Source organism: Aphelocoma coerulescens, unplaced genomic scaffold (assembly GCF_041296385.1).
Source record: "Aphelocoma coerulescens isolate FSJ_1873_10779 unplaced genomic scaffold, UR_Acoe_1.0 HiC_scaffold_188, whole genome shotgun sequence".
NCBI classification, from domain to species: domain Eukaryota; kingdom Metazoa; phylum Chordata; class Aves; order Passeriformes; family Corvidae; genus Aphelocoma; species Aphelocoma coerulescens.
Genome location: NW_027183536.1, coordinates 192,487 through 215,245, shown reverse-complemented (window position 1 = coordinate 215,245; position 22,759 = coordinate 192,487). Strand labels below are relative to the sequence as shown.

Below are 22,759 nucleotides of genomic sequence, written 5' to 3'. Positions count from 1 at the left end.
GCCAATGACCGCCAGCCGCACGCAGAGGGCGTGGCCGAAGGGCTGAGGTGTCACTCAAAGTTGAGGCGGCCAATGAGAAGCCGGGATTGGGTGAGAGCCCGCCCAGGGGGCGGGGCCACAGCGCTGAGGGCGGGGGCGGGACCCCCCCAAAATCCCCCGAAATCCCCCCAAAATTCCTGTGGGACTCCCTAAAATCCCTCCCGGGAGGAACCACAACATCCGAGACGCCAAAAATCCCCCCCGAAATACCTCCAAAGCCCAGCAAGAGGTAAGCCCAAAATCCAGGACCACCAAAATCCATCCGGAAAGCCCCCAAAATCCATCCAGGACGGACCCCCAACACCCAGGACCCCCCAAATCCCTCCGAGACCACCCCAAAATCCTTCCAGGACGGACCCCCAACATCCAGGACCCCCCAAATCCCTCTGGGACCACCCCAAAATCCATCCAGGACGGACCCCCAACATCCAGGACCCCCCAAATCCCTCTGGGACCACCCCAAAATCCATCCAGGATGGACCCCCAACATCCAGGACCCCCCAAATCCCTCCAGGACCACCCCAACCCCCCCTTAATCCCCCCCAAAACTCCCCCAAAACGCTGCAACCACCAATTCCAATATTTATAAAAAATTCAGGGAAGTGACACAGTGGGGGGAAAATCCCTGGGAATGTGGGGGGGTCCCTGGGTGGGATTTGGGGGTCCCGGTGGGGTCACAGGGGGGTGGGGACCCCATTTTTGTCCCACCTGACCTCGAGAAACCCCCCCAAAACCTCCCTCAAAACCGAAATTCCGATGGCTGAGGAAGGAGGGGGTGAATTGGGGCAGGATTTGGGGGTCCCAGGGGACTCAGGGGGGCGTGGGGACCCCACTTTTGTCGCCCTTGACCTTGAGGAACTCGGCCATGCTGGAGAAATATTTCTGGTTGGCCTCGGCCACTTTCTTCTCGGCCGCCTGCGGATTGACGATCTCCAACCCCTGCGGGGAGGTCCGGCCGTGATTTTGGGGACATTTTGGGGGGGTCCCAGGGGGTCCTGGGAGCCAGAATCCCACCCCTGCAGACTCCCCAAATTCACCCAGCCCTGCAAATTCCATGTGGGACCCCCCCAAATCCCCCCCCAAATCCCACCAGGACCCCCCAAATCCTCCCCAAACCCCTCCAGGACCCCCTAAATCCCACCAGGACCCCCCCAAACCCCACCAGGACCCCCCAAATCCTCCCCAAACCCCTCCAGGACCCCCTAAATCCTCCCCAACCCCACCAGGACCCCCCCAAACCCCTCCAGGACCCCCCCAAACCCCACCAGGACCCCCTAAATGCCACCTTGAACCCCCCTCAAACCCTTACAGGACCCCCCAAATCCTCCCCAAACCCCTCCAGGACCCCCCAAATCCTCCCCAACCCCACCAGGACCCCCCCAAACCCCTCCAGGACCCCCCCAAACCCCACCAGGACCCCCTAAATGCCACCTTGAACCCCCCTCAAACCCTTCCAGGACCCCCCAAATCCTCCCCAACCCCACCAGGACCCCCCCAAACCCCTCCAGGACCCCCCCAAATCCCCACCAGGACCCCCCCAAACCCCCCCCAAACCCCACCAGGACCCCCCCAAACCCCACCAGGACCCCCCCAAATCCCCCCCAAACCCCACCAGGACCCCCCCAAACCCCTCCAGGACCCCCCAAACCCCACCAGGACCCCCCCCAGCCCCCCTGAGCCCCCTCCCCACCTGCAGGGGGGTGAAGGCCACGCTCGAGGCCGTGCCCGAGCTGCGGTCCCGGATCGTGGATTTGCCCCCGTAGACGACGCTCTGCTTCTGCAGCGTCCTCTGCGAGCAGTTAATTACAGGTTAGTTAGGCTAATTAGGGGTGGATTATGCTAATTAGGGGCTGATTAACCTGAGGAAGGGTCAGGTACCTGGAGGGTTTTGCTGATGCGGGCCTTGGTGGCCTCGTTGACCTGGGTCTGGCGCACGCGGCCGCTGCCGGCCTTGCCCAGGTGGCCCAGGCTGAAGCCAAGGTCCTCCTGGTAGGCGTCCTCCTCGATCTGAGGGAAAAATGGGGTAAAAAACGGGAAAAATGGGATTTAGAAGGGTTAAAATGGGGATTAAAGGTGAAAAAATGGGGTTAAAGGGGGTTAAAATGGGGTTTAGGGGTCCCAGCTGGCCCAGGCTGAAGCCAAGATCCTCCTGGTAGGTGTCCTCCTCGATCTGAGGGAAAAATGGGGTAAAAAATGGGAAAAACGGGATTTAGAAGGGTTAAAATGGGGATTAAAGGGGAAAAAATGGGGTTTAGGGGTCCCAGGAGGCCCAGGCTGAAGCCAAGGCACTCCTGGTAGGCATCCTCCTTGATCTGAGGGGAAAACGGGGGGAAAATGGGATAAAAAGTGGGGTTTAGGGGCAGAAAATAGGGTTGGGGGGCTTAAAACAGGGTTAAAAGGGAAAAAATGGGGACAAACGGGGGAAAAAATGGGGTTAAAGGGGGAAAAAATGAGGTTTAGGGATCCCAGGAGGCCCAGGCCGAAGCCCAGGTTCTCCTGGTCAGCGTCCTCCTTGATCTGAGGGAAAAACAGGATGAAAAAGGGGAAAAATGGCATTTGGGAAGTTAAAAAGGGGAAAAAAGGGAATTTGGGAGTGGAAAAGTGGGATTTGGGCAGGTAAAAGGGGGAGAAAATGAGGTTTGAGGGGTAAAAAGGGAGGAAAAGGAGGTTTGAAATGTCCCAGGGGGCCCAGGCCGAAGCCCAGGTCCTGCAGGTAGGTCTCTTCCTTGATCTGAGGGAAAATGGGATGAAAAATGGGAAAAAAAGAGTAAGAAGTGGGATTTGGAAGGGTTAAAATGGGGCTAAAGGGGAAAAAATGGGGTTAAAGGGGGTGAAAATGGGATTTAGGGGTCCCAGGGGACCCAGGGTCCTCCTGGTCGGCCTCTTCCTTGATCTGAGGGAAAAATGGGATGAAAAACGGGAAAAAAAAGAGTAAAGAATGGGATTTGGGGTAATTAAAATGGGATTTTGGGGTCTAAGGGGGGAAAAACAGGATTTGAAGGGTTTAATTAGGGTTAATTAGGGTTAATTACCTCCCCAAAGCTCATCCTGTTGGCCTGTTTGCGGATTTCCGTCAGCCCCAGGCGCTCCTTCATCTTCCGGTACCTGCGTTAATTTGCTTTAATTAGCACTAATTAGGGGTTAATTGGGTGTTAATTAGGAGTTAATTAGGGGGTAATTAGGGCCTTGGTTTGGGGTCTGGTTGGGGGTAAGTAGGGAGTTGATTGGGAGGAAGTGGGGGTTAATTGTGAGGTAATTGGGACATAATTAGAGGGTAATTTGGGTTGATTTCTGGTTCATTAGGAGGTTAATTAGGAGGAAAGTGGGAATTAATTGCAATTAAGATGATTAATTAGTAGATAATTAGGGGCTTAAATTGGGGTTGATTGGGGGTTCATTAGGAAGAAAGTGGGGGGCAGGTAGGGGGTAATTGGGGGCAAATTAGAGGTTGAGTAAGATGGTTAATTAGGGTGCTAATAAGGAATTAATCAAGAGATAAACTAAGGATTGACTAGGGGTTCATTTGACGTTAATTAGAGATTAATTAATCGTTAATTAACTCAGTGACAAGCTCCCCCCCCCTTTTTCCTCTGCTCTGAATTGAGCAATAAATCAGGATTTTGTTGTGGGTTAATTAGGGCTTAATTTAGGATTAATCAGGAATTAATTATAGGTTAACTTGGGATTGATTCGAGGTTAATTAGGGGTTAACGAGCCATCAATTAACTCTCTGACAACCGCCCTTTTCTCTCTCTACCTATCGAGCAACAAATCAGGATTTCACTGCGGCTTAATCAGGGGTCAATCGCCGATTAATTAGGGGCTAATTAGCGATTAATTAACGCTAATTAACGCTAATTAACTCACCGCCGACCCCCCCTCTTCTTCCTCTGCCCGTCCAGCGGTGCCGGCAGCGGCTTCACCTGCTTGACCGGGGGCGGCTCCTGCCACTTGTCGAACTTGCGCTCGATCTCCTCCTTCAGCTCGTAGCCCACCTGATTTGGGGAGAATTCCGGGAATTTCGGGAGAATTCCGGGAATTTCGGGGGAATTCTGGGAATTTTGGGGCTCCTGGAGGAGTTTGGGGGGGATTTAGGGGGGATTTTAGGGGGGATTTTTGGGGCTCCACTTGTGGAACCTCATGTTCTCGATCTCCTCCTTCAGCTCGTAGCCCACCTGGATTTGGGGGAAATTCTGGGAATTTCGGAGGAATTCTGTAAGAATTCTGGGAATTTCAGGAGAATTCTGGGAATTTCGGGGCTCCAGGAGGAGTTTGGGGGGTTTTAGGGGGGATTTTCGGGGCTCCACTTGCGGAACCTCACGCGCTCCATCTCCTCCTTCAGCTCATCCCCCACCTGGATTTGGGGGAAATTCCGGGAATTTTGTGAGAATTCTGTGAGAATTCTGGGAATTTCGTGAGAATTCTGGGAATTTCGGGGCTCCAGGAGGAGTTTGGGGGGGATTTAGGGGGAATTTAGGGAGGATTTTCGGGGCTCCACTTGCGGAACCTCGCGTGCTCGATCTCCTCCTTCAGCTCATCCCCCACCTGGATTTGGGGGAAATTCTGGGAATTTCGGAGGAATTCTGTGAGAATTCTGGGAATTTTGTGAGAATTCCGGAAATTTTGGGGCTCCAGGAAGAGTTTGGGGGGAATTTAGGGGGTTTTAGGGGGGATTTTTGGGGATTTTTGGGGCTCCACATGCGGAACCTCGCGCGCTCGATCTCCTTCAGCCCGTCCCCCACCTGGATTTGAGGACAATTCTGGGAATTTCGGGGGAATTCTGAGAATTTTGTGAGAATTCTGGGTATTTCGTGAGAATTCCGGAAATTTTGGGGCTCCAGGAGGAGTTTGGGGGGAATTTAGGGGGATTTAGGGGGGATTTTCGGGGCTCCACTTGTGGAACCTCGCGCGCTCGATCTTCTCCTTCAGCTCATCCCCCACCTGGATTTGGGGGAAATTCTGGGAATTTCGGAGGAATTCTGTGAGAATTCCAGGAATTTCAGGAGAATTCTGGGAATTTCGGGGCTCCTGGAGGAGTTTGGGGGGGATTTAGGGGGAATTTAGGGAGGATTTTCGGGGCTCCACTTGCGGAACCTCGCGTGGTCGATCTCCTCCTTCAGCTCATCCCCCACCTGGATTTGGGGACAATTCTGGGAATTTCGGGGGAATTCTGAGAATTTTGTGAGAATTCTGGGTATTTCGTGAGAATTCCAGAAATTTCGGGGCTCCAGGAGGAGTTTGGGGGGGATTTAGGGGGATTTAGGGAGGATTTCGGGGGGATTTTCGGGGCTCCACGTGCGGAACCTCGCACACTCGTTCTCCTTCAGCCCGTCCCCCACCTGGATTTGGGGGAAATTCTGGGAATTTCGGAGGAATTCTGTGAGAATTCCAGGAATTTCAGGAGAATTCTGGGAATTTCGGGGCTCCAGGAGGAGTTTGGGGGGTTTTAGGGGGAATTTTCGGGGCTCCACTTGCGGAACCTCACGCGCTCCATCTCCTCCTTCAGCTCATCCCCCACCTGGATTTGGGGGAAATTCCGGGAATTTCGGGAGAATTCTGTGAGAATTCTGGGAATTTCGGGCCTCCAGGAGGAGTTTGGGGGGAATTTAGGGGGTTTTAGGGAGGATTTTCGGGGCTCCACTTGCGGAACCTCACGCGCTCCATCTCCTCCTACCCCACCCGTCTTTAGGGGAAATCCCGGGAATTCCGATGGGATTTGGGGGCGGTCCCAGGGGACGCGCTGGGATTTTTGGGGAACATTTCGGGGATCCCCCCCCGGCTCTTTCGGGGCTCACCTTCCCATCCTGGCTCTCATGGAAGCTGTCCACCCTGGCCGCCAGCGTGCACTTGGCCGCCACGAGCCGCGCCGCCTTCCTCCTCAAATCCTGCCAATCCCACAGGAAAAATTCCGGGATCGTGAGGGGAATTCCCAAAATTTCGGGATCTTCCAGGCCTGGGGGAGGGGTTTTAGGGAAGCACCCACCGGCGGCAGGGACTGGACGATGTCGCTGTGGTAGATGAAGCCGGTGTGGGGCAGCACGGACGTGGAGGAGAAGCCGGACAGCGTCCGGCGCTGGGCCCCCAGCAGGAGGATGTTGCAGGCCGGCAGCTTGGACAGCGGGGTCAGGCCCCCTGCCACCCCTAAAACCCCAAAAAATGTGGGGTCAGACACCCCAAAATCCCATAAACCACCCCAAAAATACAGCAGGGGTCAGCCAGCAGGAGGATGTTGCAGGCCGGCAGCTTGGACAGCGGGGTCAGGCCCCCCGCCACCCCTAAAACCCCAAAAAATGTGGGGTCAGACACCCCAAAATCCCATAAACCACCCCAAAAATACAGCAGGGGTCAGCCAGCAGGAGGATGTTGCAGGCCGGCAGCTTGGACAGCGGGGTCAGGCCCCCCGCCACCCCTAAAACCCCAAAAGGTGTGGGGTCAGACACCCCAAAATCCCATAAACCACCCCAAAAATACAGCAGGGGTCAGCCAGCAGGAGGATGTTGCAGGCCGGCAGCTTGGACAGCGGGGTCAGGCCCCCTGCCACCCCTAAAACCCCAAAAAGTGTGGGGTCAGACACCCCAAAATCCCATAGAAGGGATTCCCAAAAGGAGGAAAATGCCAAAATCCCATAGAACACCCCAAAAATACAGCGGGGTCAGCCTGAAATTGGGGGATGGGGAAAGGTTGTAGGGTTGGGGGTAAAGGGAGGAGAATCGAGGGAGAATGGGGGAAAATGGGAGGGAAATGGGGGAAAATGAGGGGGAAATGGGGGGGAAATGGGAGGGAAAGAAGGAAAAAGGGGGAAATCCCAAAAAATGTGGGGTCAGGCACCCCAAAATCCCATAGAACACCCCAAAAATACAGCAGGGGTCAGCCAGCAGGAGGATGTTGCAGGCCGGCAGCTTGGACAGCGGGGTCAGGCCCCCCGCCACCCCTAAAACCCCAAAAGGTGTGGGGTCAGACACCCCAAAATCCCATAGAAGGGATTCCCAAAAGGAGGAAAATGCCAAAATCCCATAGAACACCCCAAAAGTACAGCGGGGTCAGCCTGAAATTGGGGGGGGCGGGGAAAGGTTGTAGGGTTGGGGGTAAAGGGAGGAGAATCGAGGGAGAATGGGGGAAAATGGGAGGGAAATGGGAGAAAAATGGGGGAAAATGGGGAGGAAAGAAGGAAAAAAGGGGGGAAAACCCCGAAATGTGTGGGGTCAGGCACCCCAAAATCCCATAAAATACCCCAAAAATACAGCGGGGTCAGCCTGACATTGAGGGGAGGAAGAAGGGACCCCAAAATTATAGGGTCAAGACAAAGCAAAAGGAAAAGGTTTTGGGATGGGATTTTTGTGGGAATTTTTGGGGTTTTTTTGTGGGGATTTTTGGTTTTTTTTTGTGGAGGTTTTTGGGTTTTTTGGTGGGGATTTTTGGGGTTTTTTTGTGGAGGTTTTTGGGTTTTTTGGGGGGGATTTTTGTTTTTTTTTGTGTGGAGATTTTGGGGGGTTTTTTGTGGTGCTTTTTTGGGATTTTTGTGGTAATTTCAGCGCTATTTTCTGTGGGGATTTTGGGGTTTTTTTTTGTGGCGATTTTTGGGTCGTTTTCCGTAGGAATTTTTGAGATTTTCTTGTGGCGATTTTTGGGTTTTTCTGTGGTGCTTTTGGGAAATTTTTGTGGTGATTTTTGGGGTTTTCTGTGGTGTTTTTCGGGGACTTCTGTGGTAATTTTAGAGCCATTTTCTGTGGGGATTTTTGGGGTTTTTTGTGGTGATTTTTGGGCAGTTTTTTGTGGTGCTTTTGGGGGATTTTTGTGGCAATTTCAGGGCCGTTTTTTGTGGTGATTTTTGCTTTTTTTCTGTGGAGATTTTTTGGGGATTTTTGTGGCAATTTTAGGGCAGTTTTCTGTGGGGATTTTTGGGGGTTTTTATGGTGCTTTTGGGGGATTTTTCTGGTGATTTTAGGGCCATTTTCTGTGGAGATTTTGGGGGTTTTTGTGGCGTTTTTTGGGCCATTTTCTGTGAGGATTTTGAGGGTTTTTTGTGGCATTTTTAGGGCCATTTTCTGTGGGGAATTTTTGGGTTTTTTGTGGCGACTTTGAAACAGTTTTTTGTGGGGATTTTTGGAGTTTCTTGTGGCAATTTTAGGACAATTTTTCATAGGAATTTTTGTGGTGCTTTTTGGTGATTTTTGTGACGATTTTAGGGCTATTTTCTGTGGGGACTTTTGGAGTTTTTTTGGGGAGACTTTGAGGCAGTTTTTTGTTGAGATTATTGAGGGGTTTTTGTGGCGATTTTTGGGCAGTTTTTTGTGGTGATTTTTGGACAATTTTTTGTTGTGCTTTTGGGAGATTTTTGTGACGATTTTAGGGCTATTTTCTGTGGGGATTTTTCAGGTTTTTTGTGGAGATTTTTGGGTTGTTTTCTGTGGGGATTTTTGGGTTTTTTGTGACAATTTTTGAGGTTTTCTGTGGGGGTTTTCTGTGGGGATTTTGGGGCCATTTTCTGTGGAGATTTTTAAAGTTTTTTATGACGATTTTCGGGGGTTTTCTGTGGGGATGTTTGAGGTTTTCTGTGGGGATTTTGGGGCTGTTTTCTGTGGGGATTTTTGGGGGTTTTGTGATAATTTTTGAGTTTTTCTGTGGGGATTTTTGGGCTGTTTTCTGCGGGGATTTTTGAGGTTTCCTGTAGGGATTTTTGGGCCATTTTCTGTGGGGATTTTTGGGATATTTTTGTGACGATTTTTGAGGTTTTCTGTGGGGAGTTTTGGGCCATTTTCTGTGGGGATTTTTGAGGTTTTCTGTGGGGATTTTTGTGGCAATTTTTGGGCTGTTTTCTGTGGGGATTTTTGAGGTTTTCTGTGGGGATTTTTGTGCCATTTTCTGCGGGGATTTTTGGGGCCAGTTTCTGTGGGGATTTTTGGGCGATTTTGTGGCAATTTTTGGGCTGTTTTCTGTGGGGATTTTTGGGGTATTTTTGTGACGATTTTTGAGCTTTTCTGTGACGATTTTTGAGCTTTTCTGTGGGGATTTTTTGAGTATTTTTATGACGATTTTCGGGGGTTTTCTGTGGGGATTTTTGAGCTTTTCTGTGGGGATTTTTGGGCTGTTTTCTGTGGGGATTTTTGGGGTATTTTTGTGGCGATTTTTGAGCTTTTCTGTGACGATTTTTGAGCTTTTCTGTGGGGATTTTTGGAGTATTTTTGTGACGATTTTTGAGCTTTTCTGTGATGATTTTTGAGCTTTTCTGTGGGGATTTTTGGGCTGTTTTCTGTGGGGATTTTTGAGTTTTTTTGTGGGGATTTTTGAGGTTTTCTGCGGGGATTTTTGTGCCATTTTCTGCGGGGATTTTTGGGGCCAGTTTCTGTGGAGATTTTTGGGGGATTTTGTGGCAATTTTTGGGCTGTTTTCTGTGGGGATTTTTGAGGTTCTCTGTGGGGATTTTTGGGTATTTTTGCGACGATTTTTGAGCTTTTCTGTGATGATTTTTGAGCTTTTCTGTGGGGATTTTTGGGCTGTTTTTTGTGGGGATTTTTGAGGTTTTTTGTGGGGATTTTTGAGGTTTTCTGTGGGGATTTATGGGCGATTTTGTGGCAATTTTTGGGCTGTTTTCTGTGGGGATTTTTGGGGTATTTTTGTGACAATTTTTGAGCTTTTCTGTGACGATTTTTGAGCTTTTCTGTGATGATTTTTGAGCTTTTCTGTGGAGATTTTTGGGCTGTTTACTGTGGGGATTTTTAAGGTTTTTTGTGGGGATTTTTGAGGTTTTCTGCGGGGATTTTTGTGCCATTTTCTGCGGGGATTTTTGGGGCCAGTTTCTGTGGAGATTTTTGGGGGATTTTGTGGCAATTTTTGGGCTGTTTTCTGTGGGGATTTTTGAGGTTCTCTGTGGGGATTTTTGGGTATTTTTGCGACGATTTTTGAGCTTTTCTGTGATGATTTTTGAGCTTTTCTGTGGGGATTTTTGGGCTGTTTTTTGTGGGGATTTTTGAGGTTTTTTGTGGGGATTTTTGAGGTTTTCTGTGGGGATTTATGGGCGATTTTGTGGCAATTTTTGGGCTGTTTTCTGTGGGGATTTTTGGGGTATTTTTGTGACGATTTTTGAGCTTTTCTGTGACGATTTTTGGGGTATTTCTGTGACGATTTTTGAGCTTTTCTGTGGGGATTTTTTCCTTTTCCTGGGGGGGATTTTGGGGGTTCTCACCCATGATTTTGGCAGCCGTGGAGGCCCCGAGGATGAGGGAGAGGTTGGGGGCGATGAAGGACATGCGGGACTCCACGTACTCGTAGATCCTGAGCTTGGCCCCGCTCAGCGCCAGCGCCATGTCGCACGCGTCCTCGATGCGCCCCAGCTCCTCCTCCGACAGCTGCTGCCTGAAAGCCCAAAAAACGGCCCCGAATTCCGGCTCGGCGCCCCCAAAAACCCCAAAAATCACCCTGGAAAACCCCCAAAAACCCCAAAAATCACCCTGGAAAAACCCCAAAAAGCACCCTGGAAAAACTCCCAGAACCCCAAAAATCACCCTGGAAAACCCCCAAAAACCCCAAATATCACCCTGGAAAACCCCAAAAATGACCCTGGAAAAACCCCCAGAACCCCCAAAAATCACCCTGGAAAACCCCCAAAAACCCCAAAAATCACCCTAGAAAAACCCCCAAAATCACCCTGGAAAAACCCCAAAAATCACCCTGGAAAAACCCCCAGAACCCCCAAAAATCACCCTGGAAAACCCCCAGAAACCCCAAATATCACCCTAGAAAAACCCCCAAAATCACCCTGGAAAAACCCCAAAAATCACCCTGGAAAAAACCCCCAAAAATCACCCCGGAAAAACCCCAAAAATCACCCTGGAAAAACCCCCAGAACCCCAAAAATCACCCTGGAAAAACCCCAAAAATCACCCTGGAAAAACCCCCAAAAACACCAAAAATCACGCTGGAAAACCCCCAAAAACCCCAAAAATCACCCTGGAAAAACCCCAAAAATCACCCTGGAAAAACCCCCAAAAATCACCCTGGAAAAACCCCCAGAACCCCAAAAATCACCCTGGAAAAACCCCCAAAAATCACCCTGGAAAAACCCCAAAAATCACCCTGGAAAAACCCCCAAAAACACCAAAAATCACCCTGGAAAACCCCCCAAAAACCCCAAAAATCACCCTGGAAAACCCCAAAAATCACCCTGGAAAAAACCCCCAAAAATCACCCTGGAAAAACCCCCAAAAATCACCCTGGAAAACCCCCAGAAACCCCAAATATCACCCTAGAAAAACCCCAAATATCACCCTGGAAAAACCCCAAAAATCACCCTGGAAAACCCCCAGAAATGCCAAATATCACCCTGGAAAAACCCCCAAAAATCACCCTGGAAAAACCCCCAGAACCCCAAAAATCACCCTGGAAAAACCCCCAAAAACACCAAAAATCACCCTGGAAAACCCCCAAAAACCCCAAAAATCACCCTGGAAAAAACCCCCAAAAATCACCCTGGAAAAACCCCAAAAATCACCCCTGAAAAACCCCAAAAATCACCCTGGAAAAACCCCCAGAACCCCAAAAACCACCCTGGAAAAACCCCCAAAAACCCCAAAAATCACCCTGGAAAACCCCCAAAAACACCAAAAATCACCCTGGAAAACCCCCAAAAACCCCAAAAATCACCCCTGGAAAAAACCCCCAAAAATCACCCTGGAAAAACCCCCAGAACCCCAAAAATCACCCTGGAAAACCCCAAAAATCACCCTGGAAAAAACCCCAAAAATCACCCCGGAAAACCCCCAAAAACCCCAAAAATCACCCTGGAAAATCTCCAGAACCCTCTCAAAGAACATCCCGAGAAACCCTCCAAAAAACTCCTCCAAAACCCCCCCAAAACCCCCCAAAAAACCTCAAAACCCCCCCAAACCCCCCAAAAAAAACCGAAAAAAAATCCCAAAAATCCCCAAAACCCTCCCCAAACCCCTAGAAAACCCCAAAACCCTCCCAAAAACTTCTCCAAAAACTCCAAAACCCGCCCAAAAAAAAACCAAAAAAAGAAAAAAAAAACCCAAAACCCCCAAAAAACCCCCAAAAAAACCCCAAAAAACCCAAAATCCCTCCCCAAAAAAACCAAAAAACCCCAAACCCCCTCCAAAAACCCCAAAACTCCCCCAGAACAACCCCAAAACCCTCTCAAAAATTCCCCAAAAACCTCAAAACACCCCAAAAGCCCCTCAAAAAAACCTGAAAAAAATCCCAAAAAATCCCAAAAAACCCCAAAACCCTCCCCAAACCCCTAGAAAACCCCAAAACCCTCCCAAAAACTTCTCCAAATACTCCAAAACCCGCCCAAAAAAAACCCAAAGAAAGAAAAAAAAACCCCAAAACCCCCCAAAAAACCAAAAAAAACCCAAAAAACTCCAAAAAAACAAAAAAAAAACCCAAAATCCCCCCAAAAAAACCCCAAAAAAACCAAAACCCCCCCAAAACCCCAAGACCTCCCCAAAAACCCCAAACCTCCCCCAAAACCCCCCCAAAAACCCCCCCAAAAAACCTCAAAACCCCCAAAACCCCCCCAAAAAAACCTGAAAAAAATCCCAAAAAATCCCAAAACACCTCAAAGCCCTCCCAAAACCTCAAAACCCTCCCAAAAACTCCAACCCCCCCCAAAAATCCCCCCAAAAACCTCAAAACCCCTCAAAACCCCCCCAAAAAAACCTGAAAAAAATCCCAAAAAATCCCCAAAAAACCCCCAAAACCCCCCCAAAAAAACCTGAAAAAAATCCCAAAAAATCCCAAAAAATCCCCAAAACCCCCCAGAACCCCCCAAAACCCCCAAAATCTCGGGGTGACCCCTGGGTGGTGGAGGCCGTCACGCTGACCACCATGATGGTGGCGTTGGTCAGGATCTGCTGCACGTTCTCGTTGTTCTTGCACTTGTCCAGGGAATTGCCCAATTCCTGCCGAAAACCCCAAAATCCACCCAAAAAAACCCAAAAAAACCCCCAAAAACGTCACCGGGAGCGGCGGAAACGGGCAAAGGGAGGGGGTAGAAGGGGATTTGGGGGGAATTTGGGGATTTTGGGGTGGATTTGGGGGGATTTGGGGGGGATTTGGGGGATTTTGGGGGGATTTGGGGGGATTTGGGGGATTTTGGGGAGGATTTGGGAGCTTTTGGGGTGGATTTGGGGGAATTGGGGGGGATTTGAGGGGATTTTGGGGGGATTTGAGAGGATTTTGGGGGGGATTTGGGGGGATTTTGGGGGGATTTGAGGGAATTTTGGGGGGATTTTGGGGGATTTGAGGGGATTTTGCGGGATTTGAGGGGATTTGGGGGGATTTTTGGGGGGGATTTGGGGGGGATTTTGGGGGATTTGAGGGGATTTTGGGGGATTTGAGAGGATTTTGGGGGTGATTTGGGGGGGATTTTGGGTTGGTTTCAGGTGTTTCTGGGCTGTTTTGAGGTGGTTTTGGGGCATTTTGGGGTGTTTTTGGGGCAATTTGGGGTGCTTTTGGGGCATTTTGGGGGGATTTGGGGCATTTTGGGGTGTTTTTGGGGCATTTTGGGGTGGGTTTGGGGCATTTTGGGGTGATTTGGGGCATTTTGGGGCAGTTTTGGGGCATTTTGGGGTGGGTTTGGGGCGGTTTTGGGGCATTTTGGGGTGGTTTCGGGGCATTTTGGGGTGGTTTGGGGGTATTTTGAGGTGGTTTGGGGCATTTTGGGGGTATTTTGGTGTGGGTTTGGGGGCATTTTGGGGCAGTTTTGAGGTATTTTGGGGCGGTTTTGGGGCATTTTGGGGTGGTTTCGGGCATTTTGGGGTGGTTTTGGGGCATTTTGGGGTGGTTTGGGGGTATTTTGGGGTGGTTTGTGGTATTTTGAGGTGGTTTGGGGCATTTTGGGGTGGTTTTGGGGCATTTTGGGGTGGTTTGGGGGTATTTTGAGGTGGTTTGGGGCATTTTGGGGGTATTTTGGGGTGGGTTTGGGGGCATTTTGGGGCAGTTTTGAGGTATTTTGGGGCGGTTTTGGGGCATTTTGGGGTGGGTTTGGGGCATTTTGGGGTGGTTTGGGGGCATTTTGGGGCGGTTTTGGGGCATTTTGGGGTGTTTTTGGGGCATTTTGGGGTGTTTTTGGGGCATTTTGGGGTGGTTTGGGGGCATTTTGGGGTGGTTTGGGGGCATTTTGGGGTGGTTTGGGGGCAGTTTGGGGTGGTTCGGGGCATTTTGGGGTGGGTTTGGGGTGGTTTGGGGCATTTTGGGGGCATTTTGGGGTGTTTTGGGGGCATTTTGGGGTGCTTTTGGGGCATTTTGGGGTGATTTGGGGTATTTTGGGGTGTTTTTGGGGCATTTTGGGGGCATTTTGGGGTGGTTTTGGGGCATTTTGGGGTGTTTTTGGGACCCCACCCACCTTGACGGTGCGGATGTAATCCAGGGCGTTGGGCACCAGCGACTCCAGCTCCGGGAAGCGTTTGGAATATTTATCCCGGATAAACTTGTGGATGATGTCTGGGGGGGGGAGGGGCACCCCAAAAGCCAAATCAGCCCCAAAAATCCTCCCCAAACCCCAACCCACCCCCCAAAAAAAGCCCCCAAAGCCGCTCACTGAGCTCGTTCTCGATCTCCACCGTGAGGTTGTTGGCGTCCACGATCACCCGGTACTCGGGGGCCGCCTCCACCGGCCCCAAAACTGCCCAAAAAACGGGAAAATCGCCCCAAAATTCCGCTGGCGAACCCCAAAAGCCACCCAGAATTCCCAAAAATCCCCGCTGCAACCCAAAAATTCCACCCAAAACCCACCAAATCCCCCCCAAGACCCTTCAAATCCCACCCAAATCCCCCCAAAATCCCACCCAAACCACCCCAAATCCCCCCAAAACTCCCCAAATACCCCCCAAACTCCCCAAATCCCCCCAAAACTCCTCAGATCCCACCCCAAACTTCCTAAATCCCACCCCAAACTCCCCAAATCCCCCCCAAACTCCCCAAATCCCACCCAAATCCCACCCAAACCCCCCCAAATTCCACCCCAAACTCCCCAAATCCCCCCCCAAACTCCCCAAATCCCCCCCCAAACTCTCCAAATCCCACTAAAAACTCCCCAAATCCCACTAAAAACTCCCCAAATCCCACCCCCTAAAAAACGGGAAAATGACCCCAAAATTCCACTGGGAAACCCCAAAACCCACCCAGAATTCCCAAAAAATTCCCCCTGGAACCCAAAAATCCCACCCAGCATCCTCAAAATCCCCTGGGAACCCCGAAATCCACCCCCAAAATCCCCAAATCCACCCCCAAAATCCCCAAATCTCCCCCGAAATCCCCAAATCCCTCCCAGGACTGCCCCAAATCCCCCCAAAATTTGGGATTTTGGGGTGTGGGAGCCCCAAATTTTTGGGGATTCGGGGTCACCTTCGGCCGCCTTGGGCTGCTTCCCGATGTATTCCTCGATTTTCTGCATGATGTCAGCAAACTGCAGAAAACCCCAAATTTTGGGGTTTTTTTAGGGTGGATTTGGGGTTTTTGGGGGAATTTTTTGGGGTGGATTTGGGGGTTTTTTTTGGGGTGGACGTTTGGGCGTTTCCAGGTGGTTTCGGGGTGGATTTTGGGGTGGATTTGGAGTTCCAGGAGTGTTTTTGGGGCGGCTTTGGGAATATTTTTGGGGTGTTTGGGTTGGTTTGGGGTGGATTTTGGGGTGATTTCGGGTGGGTTTGGGGTATTTTGGGACATTTTGGGGTGATTTAGGGTGATTTTGGAACCTTTTCAGGTGATTTTGGGGTATTTTGGGATACTTTGGGGATATTTCGGGGTCTCTCACCGCTTTGGACCCCCAGAGCTTGGAGCTGCTCCATGTGGGGTGGTTTTTGGGGTGATTTTGGGGGATTTTGGGGTCTCTCACCGCTTTAGACACCCAGAGCTTGGCGATGCTCCATGGGGGGTGGGTTCAGGGTGGGTTCAGGGCTGGTTTTTGGGGTGATTTTGGGGTGATTTCAGGGGATTTCGGGGTCTCTCACCGCTTTGGACCCCCAGAGCTTGGCGCTGCTCCATGGGGGGTGGGTTCAGGGCTGGTTTTTGGGGCGATTTCAGGGGATTTTGGGGTCTCTCACCGCTTTGGACCCCCAGAGCTTGGCGATGCTCCGCACGGACTCGGCGGCCTCGAGCGGCTCCGGCTCCTCCCGCACGTCCTCGATCGGGGGCTCCTCCCCCCCCTCGGAGCCTTCGGCCTCATCCTCCTCCCCCGCCGCCTCCTCCAGGTCCGCCAGCAGCTCGTCCGCCAGCGACATGGCTCAAACTGGGAGCACTGGGAGCACTGGGAGGGCGAGAAAGGGGCCCGGAGACCCCCCCCGGGTCACCCCTCGCTCGCCGAGATGCTCGAACTGGGAGCACTGGGAGCACTGGGAAGGGTCCAGAGAACCCCCCCGGATCACCCCCAGCCCCCTCCCCCTCGCCGTCCTCAAATGTCCCAAATGTTCCCAAAATTCCCCAAAATCCCCCCCACCGGTACCTCCCGCTCCCGCCGTTCCCGTCGCAGCAGCGATGACGTCACTTTCCCCACGCGTCGCGCCGGAAAAGCGTCACTTCCTGGCGTCGCGTTTGCGTCATCAGCGCGCGCCTCCTTCCCCCAACCGGGGCCGCCGCGCTCCGGGCTCGGCCGGGGCCGCCGCGAGTGACGTCACCGGGCGGTGCGTGACGTCACAAGGCGGGGGGTTACTGGGAGGGACTGGGATGGACCGGGAGGGACTGGGAGGGATGGGGAGGGGCACTGGGAGGGACTGGGAGTGGGGACTGGGGGCTCCGGGGGTGACTGGGAGGGATGGGAAGGGGCACTGGGAGGGACTGGGAGAAGGGACTGGGAGAGGGAACTGGGGGCTCCGGGGGTGACTGGGAGGGATGGGAAGGGGCACTGGGAAGGACTGGGGGCTCCGGGGGTGACTGGGAGGGATGGGAAGGGGCACTGGGAGGGACTGGGAGAGGGGACTGGGGGCTCCGGGGGTGACTGGGAGGGATGGGGAGGGGCACTGGGAGGGACTGGGGGCTCCGGGGGTGACTGGGAGGGATTGGGAGGGGCACTGGGAGGGACTGGGAGCACTGGGCAGGGCTTTGGGAGGCACCAGGGCTAGCTGGGATAGGCTGGGAAGGAGAGGGAGCGGTACTGGGAGCACTGGGAGGGATGGGGCGGGAAAGGGTAGAACTGGGAGCACTGGGAAGAGCATTGGGAGGACCTGGGATGGACTGGGAACAACAGACGGGGCACCGGGACAAACTGGGAGTGCCGCGAGCGAGCGGAGGGGGACCGGGGGAGGGGTGGGGGTGAATTGGGTGAATTTGGGGAGCCCCGGGTGGGTTTGGACCCCCCCCCCCCGAAACCCGAATCCCCCCCAGGCATGGCGGGGGTGTCGTTCGAGGAGTTCTCGGCGCCGCCGGGCTCGGAGCTGGCGCTGGAGCCGCTCTTCGGGGGGAACATCCTGGAGAGCGAGGGCGAGCCCGAGGCCGGGCCCGAGGGCGCCGGGGCCGAGCCGGGGGCGGCAGCGCCCCTCCCCCCCCAGCCCCGCCCCCGGCGCGGGGGGAGCCGCGAGAGGGGGGAGGGGCAGGAGGGGGTGGAGGGCCCGGAGCTGCGGCGGCGCCGGATGAAGCTGCAGGCGCTGGGACGGCGCTGCCGGGAGATCCGCCAGGTGAGCGGGGGGAGCTGCGCGGGAGGGCGGGGCCGGGACGCGCCCAAAAAAATAAACCTGGGATGGGCCCGGGGGGGGGAGCGCCCGTGGTGTGGGGGGGGCGGCCTGAACGCGGCGGGAACGGCTTGGAAATGGCGGGAACGGCTTGAAAATGGCGGGAACAGCTTGGAAATGGCGGGAACACCTTGAAAATTGTGGGAATACCTTGAAAATGGCGGGGACAGCTTCAAAATGGCGGGAACAGCTTGAAAATGGCGGGAACACCTTGAAAATAACGGGAACAGCTTGAAAATGGTGGGAACAGCTTGAAAATGGCGGGAACACCTTCAGAATGGCGGGAACACCTTCAAAATGGCGGGAACACCTTCAAAATGGCGGGATCAGCTTCAAAATGCTGCACGTGGCCTCAAAATGGCAGAGAAGCCCTCAAAATGGGGGAGACGGCCTCAACATGGTGGGGACGCCTTCAAAATGGCGCACGTGGTCTTAAAATGGCGGAGACGGCCTCAAAATGGGGGAGACGGCCTCAAAATGGCAGAGACGGCTTCAAAAGGGTGCACGCGGCCTTAAAATGGTGGAAAAGCCTTTAAAATGGAGGAGCCGGCCTCAAAACGGCGAAGACGCCCTCAAAATGGCGCACGTGGCCTTAAAATGGCGGAGACGGCCTCAAAACGGTGAAGATGGTCTCAAAATGGGGGAGACGCCTTCAGAATGGTGGAGACGGCCTTAAAGTGGTGCACAGGGCCTCAAAATGGCGGAGACGCCCTCAAAATGGCACCCACGGCCTCAAAATGACAGAGAGGGCCTCAAAATGGTGGCGACACTTTCAAAACGGTGCACGTGGCCTCAAAATGGCGGAGACGCCTTCAAAATGGTGCCCACACCCTCAAAATGGCAGCGACGGCCTAAAAATGGTGGAGACGGCCTCAAAATGGCGGGGATGGCCTCGAAATGGCGGAGACGCCCTCAAAATGGCGTCCCCGGCCTCAAAATGGCGGACTCCCCCCTCAGAGGGAGGCACCGCCCTCACCCTCCAGGCCCCGCCCCCCCTTGGCCCCGCCCCCTCCCCCTTTGGCCCCACCCCCTTTTCCCTCTGGCCCCGCCCCCTCTCCCCTTTGGCCCCGCCCCCTCCCCCTTTGGCCCCTCCCCCATTCCCTTTGGCCCCGCCCAGCGCCGCCCCTCCCCCCCCAGGTGAACGCGCGGGCGCTGCAGCGGCTCCGGCAGGTTCAGCGCGTGACGCGGCGGCTGCAGCTCGAGCGCAGGTGGGCACGGCTGGGGCACACCTGGGGCACACCTGGGGCACACCTGGGGGGCTGGGACACACCTGGGGGCACGGCTGGGGGGCTGGGACACAGCTGCGGGCACAGCTGGGGGGGCTGGGGCACACCTGGGGGGCTGGGGGACACCTGGGGGCACGGCTGGGGGGCTGGGACAGACCTGGGGGGCTGGGGGACACCTGGGGGGGCTGGGGACACACCTGGGGGCACAGCTAGGGCACAGCTGGGGGGGCTGGGGACACAGCTGGGACACACCTGGGGACACCCAGGGCATGCCTGGGCACATCTGGGGGGCCTTGGGGACAGCTGGGACACACCCAGGACACACCTGGGGGGGCTGGGACACACCTGGGGACACCCGGGACATGCCCAGGACACACCTGGGGCACACCTGGGGACGTCTGGGGGGATACCTGGGACACGCCTGGGGACACCTGGGGGAACTGGGACACACCCAGGACACACCTGGGCACACCCTGGGTACACCCAGGACACACCCTGGGCACACCTGGGCACACCCTGGGCACACCTGGGCACACCCAGGGCACACCTGGGCACACCCTGGGCACACCCAGGACACACCCTGGGCACACCTGGGCACACCTGGGCACACCCTGGGCACACCCAGGACACACCCAGGGCACACCCTGGGCACACCCAGGGCACACCTGGGCACACCCGGGACACACGCAGGACACACCCTGGGCACACCTGGGCACACCCAGGACACACCTGGGCACACCCTGGGTACACCCAGGACACACCCTGGGCACACCTGGGCACACCCTGGGCACACCCTGGGCACACCTGGGCACACCCAGGACACACCTGGGCACACCCTGGGCACACCCGGACACACCTGGGGCACACCCTGGACACACCCAGGACACACCTGGGCACACCCTGGACACACCCGGACACACCTGGGCACACCCGGACACACCTGGGGCACACCCTGGGTACACCCAGGACACACCCTGGGCACACCCAGGACACACCCTGGGCACACCCTGGGCACACCCAGGGCACACCTGGGGACACCCGGGCACACCTGGGCACACCCAGGACACACCTGGGCACACCCGGGACACACCTGGGCACACCCGGGCACACCTGGGCACACCCAGGACACACCTGGGCACACCTGGGCACACCCTGGGCACACCCAGGACACACCCAGGACACACCCGGGCCCCGCCCCGGGCGCAGGTTCCTGATGCAGGTGCTGGACGCGCACGGGGATCGCTACCGGCAGGGTCAGCTCACGGTGCTGCTGCAGGTGCGGCCCCAAAACCCCAACAAATGGACCCGAAATGAGCCCCGGGACCCCCAAAATGAGCCCAAAATGAGCCCCGGGACCCCAGAAAACCCCAAAATGAGCCCAAAATGAGTCCCGGGACACCAAAAAACCCCAAAGTGGGCCCAAAATGAGCCCCGGGACCCCACAAATGAGCCCTGGGACCCCAAAATGAGCCCCAAAGTGAACCCAAAATGAGCCCCAGGACCCCAAAAAACCCCAAAGTGAACCCAAAATGAGCCCCGGGAGCCCAGAAAACCCCCAAGTGAGCCCGAAATGAGCCCCGGGACCCCCAGAATGAGCCCCGGGACACCAAAAAACCCCAAAGTGAGCCCAAAATGTGTCCCGGGACACCAAAAAACCCCAAAGTGAACCCAAAATGAGCTCTGGGACACCAAAAATGAATCCTGGGACCCCTAAAAACCCCAAAATGAACCCTCAGGACCCCCCCAAAACCCAAAACCCCCCCAAAATGACCCCCAAAGCCCCCCCAAACACCCCCTGATGCCCCTCAAACCCCCCAAAATTCCCCTAAACCCCCTGAAATCCCCGTGACCGCCCCAAAATCCCCCCAAACAGCACCTGACCCCCCCAAAATACCCCTGAAACACCCCCTGACCCCCCCAAATCCCCTCTCCAACCCCCCCAAAATCCCCCCAAACACCCCCTGACTCCCCCAAAATCCCCCCAACCTCCCCAAAACACCCCCTGACCCCCGTCAAACCCCCCAAAATCCCCCTGACCCCCCCCAAATCCCCCCAAAACCCCCAAAATCCCCCCAAAATCCCCCCAAACACCCCCTGACCCCCCCCAAAACCCCCCAAAACACCCCCTGACCCCCGTCAAACCCCCCAAAATCCCCCTGACCCCCCCCAAGTCCCCCCTCAAACCCCCCCAAGACTCCCCAAAAACCCCCAAACCCCCCCAAAATCCCCCCAAACCCCCCCAAATCCCCCCCTGACCCCCCAATTCCCCTCCTCCCTCCCCCAGGACGAGGGGGGTTCCCCCGGGGGGGTCCCGGACGCCGCCCCCGGGAACGCCGAGAACGAGCCCCCCCCCGAGAGGGGCCCCCCCGCGCCCCTCCCCCCCCCAGCGCCCCTCCCCCCAGAGCCCCCCCCGGACCCCCCCAGCTCCAAACGGCGCCGGAGGGACCCCCGGGGGGGGCGGCGGGGGGGGGCGGGGGCACCCCCAAACCCCAGCGGGGGCGGCGGACAGGTACGGGGGGGGGGAGGGGAGGGGGCTTGGGGGGGGGGCAGGGGGGAATTTGGGGGGTCCTGGGGGAGTTTGGGGGGGGTCAGGGAGGGTTTGGGAGGTCCTGGGGGGATTTGGGGGGGTCCTGGAGGGATTTTGGAGGGGTTGGGGGGGGGTTAGGGGGGGTCAGAGGGATTTTGGGAGGTCCTGGGGGGATTTTGGGGGGTCGGGGGGGGGGGTTGGGAGGGTCCTGGGGGGATTTTGGGGAGTCCTGGGGGGGTCCTGGGGGGATTTTGGGGGGTCAGAGGGATTTTGGAGGGGTTGGGGGGGGGTTAGGGGGGGTCAGAGGGATTTTGGGGGGTCCTGGGGGGATTTTGAGGGGTCCTGGGGGGGGTTTAGGGGCGGTCAGGGAGGGTTTGGGGGGTCCTGGGGGCGTTTTGGGGGATCAGGGAGGGTTTTGGGGGGGGTCAGGGGGGGTTTTGGGGGGTCCTGGGGGGGCCCTGCAGAGATTTTGGGGGGTCAGGGAGGGTTTGGGGGGGGGTCCTGGGGGGGTTTTGGAGGGGTTGGGGGGGGTTTAGGGGGGTCATAGGGATTTTGGGGGATTGGGGAGGGTTTGGGGGGTCCTGGGGGGATTTTGGGGGGGTCAGGGAGGGTTTGGGGGGGGTCCTGGGGAAATTTTGGGGGGTCCTGGGAGGGTTTTGGAGGGGTCAGGGGGGTTTGGGGGAATTTTGGGGGGGTCCTGGGGGGATTTTGGGAGATCTGGGGGGGATTTGGGGGGGGGTCGGGGGGGTTTTGGGGGGACCTTGGGGGGTCCTGGGATTTGGGGAGGCCGAGGGGGGGTTTGGACAATTTTGGGGGAGTCAAGGTGGGTTTGAGGGAGATTTTGGGGGTCCTGGGGGGGGGGTTATGGGATCAGGGTGGATTTGGGGGGCTCAGGGGGAGTTTGGGGGGGGTGGGGGGATTTTGGGGATCCTGGGGAGGATTTGGGGTTAATTCTGGGTTCAGGGGGGGATTTTGGGGTCATTTTTGGGGTTCGGGGGAAATTTTGGGGTCATTTTTGCGGTTCGGGGGGGATTTTGGGGTCATTTTTGGGGTTGGGGGAGGGGTTTTGGGGTCATTTTTGGGGTTCGGGGAGGGGTTTTGGGGTCTGACCCCTCCCTTCCCCCACAGCCCAAGGGGGGGGAGGAGGCGGCTCTGGGCCCCTCCCCCGCCTGGCCCCCCCCCAGCCCCCCCGACGAGAAGCCCCCGAGGGTCCCCAAATTCTCCAACTTCGACTGAGACCCAGCAAGGAGGACCCCCCCCCCCCCAAAAAAAAAACCCCCACAGACCCC

The 22,759-nt window shown here is 55.4% G+C and overlaps 2 protein-coding genes across 2 annotated transcripts; one reads left to right on the top strand and one right to left on the bottom strand.

Moving 5' to 3' along the window:
• Positions 1-608: 608 nt before the first annotated feature.
• On the bottom strand, positions 609-16,572 carry PRPF31 (pre-mRNA processing factor 31). The gene is made up of 14 exons (XM_068998935.1): positions 16,496-16,572; positions 16,098-16,300; positions 15,403-15,463; positions 14,597-14,680; positions 14,402-14,499; positions 12,850-12,956; positions 10,223-10,392; positions 6,023-6,180; positions 5,835-5,924; positions 3,907-4,034; positions 3,072-3,144; positions 1,918-2,046; positions 1,730-1,828; positions 609-978 (listed from the first exon to the last, which is right to left on the bottom strand). Exons 2-14 carry the CDS (start codon positions 16,272-16,274, stop codon positions 850-852), a joined length of 1,503 nt encoding a protein of 500 aa, XP_068855036.1. The 5' UTR covers positions 16,275-16,300; positions 16,496-16,572; the 3' UTR covers positions 609-849.
• On the top strand, positions 16,570-22,728 carry TFPT (TCF3 fusion partner). Its single transcript, XM_068998933.1, has 6 exons — positions 16,570-16,673; positions 17,374-17,663; positions 18,855-18,925; positions 20,150-20,219; positions 21,228-21,452; positions 22,599-22,728. The coding sequence occupies exons 2-6, from the start codon at positions 17,376-17,378 to the stop codon at positions 22,704-22,706; spliced, it is 762 nt and encodes a 253-aa protein (XP_068855034.1). The 5' UTR covers positions 16,570-16,673; positions 17,374-17,375; the 3' UTR covers positions 22,707-22,728.
• Positions 22,729-22,759: the final 31 nt, after the last annotated feature.

Coding starts and splice junctions, on each gene's coding strand:
- TFPT (XM_068998933.1), top strand. CDS start 17,376: ATGGCGGGGGTGTCGTTCGAGGAGTTCTCGGCGCCGCCGGGCTCGGAG. Junction 18,926..20,149: donor CGGCTGCAGCTCGAGCGCAG/GTGGGCACGGCT, acceptor CCCCGGGCGCAG/GTTCCTGATGCAGGTGCTGG. Junction 21,453..22,598: donor CCAGCGGGGGCGGCGGACAG/GTACGGGGGGGG, acceptor CTTCCCCCACAG/CCCAAGGGGGGGGAGGAGGC.
- PRPF31 (XM_068998935.1), bottom strand. CDS start 16,274: ATGTCGCTGGCGGACGAGCTGCTGGCGGACCTGGAGGAGGCGGCGGGG. Junction 15,464..16,097: donor AGCTCTGGGGGTCCAAAGCG/GTGAGAGACCCC, acceptor GGTTTTCTGCAG/TTTGCTGACATCATGCAGAA. Junction 6,181..10,222: donor CACGGCTGCCAAAATCATGG/GTGAGAACCCCC, acceptor TTGGGGTTTTAG/GGGTGGCAGGGGGCCTGACC.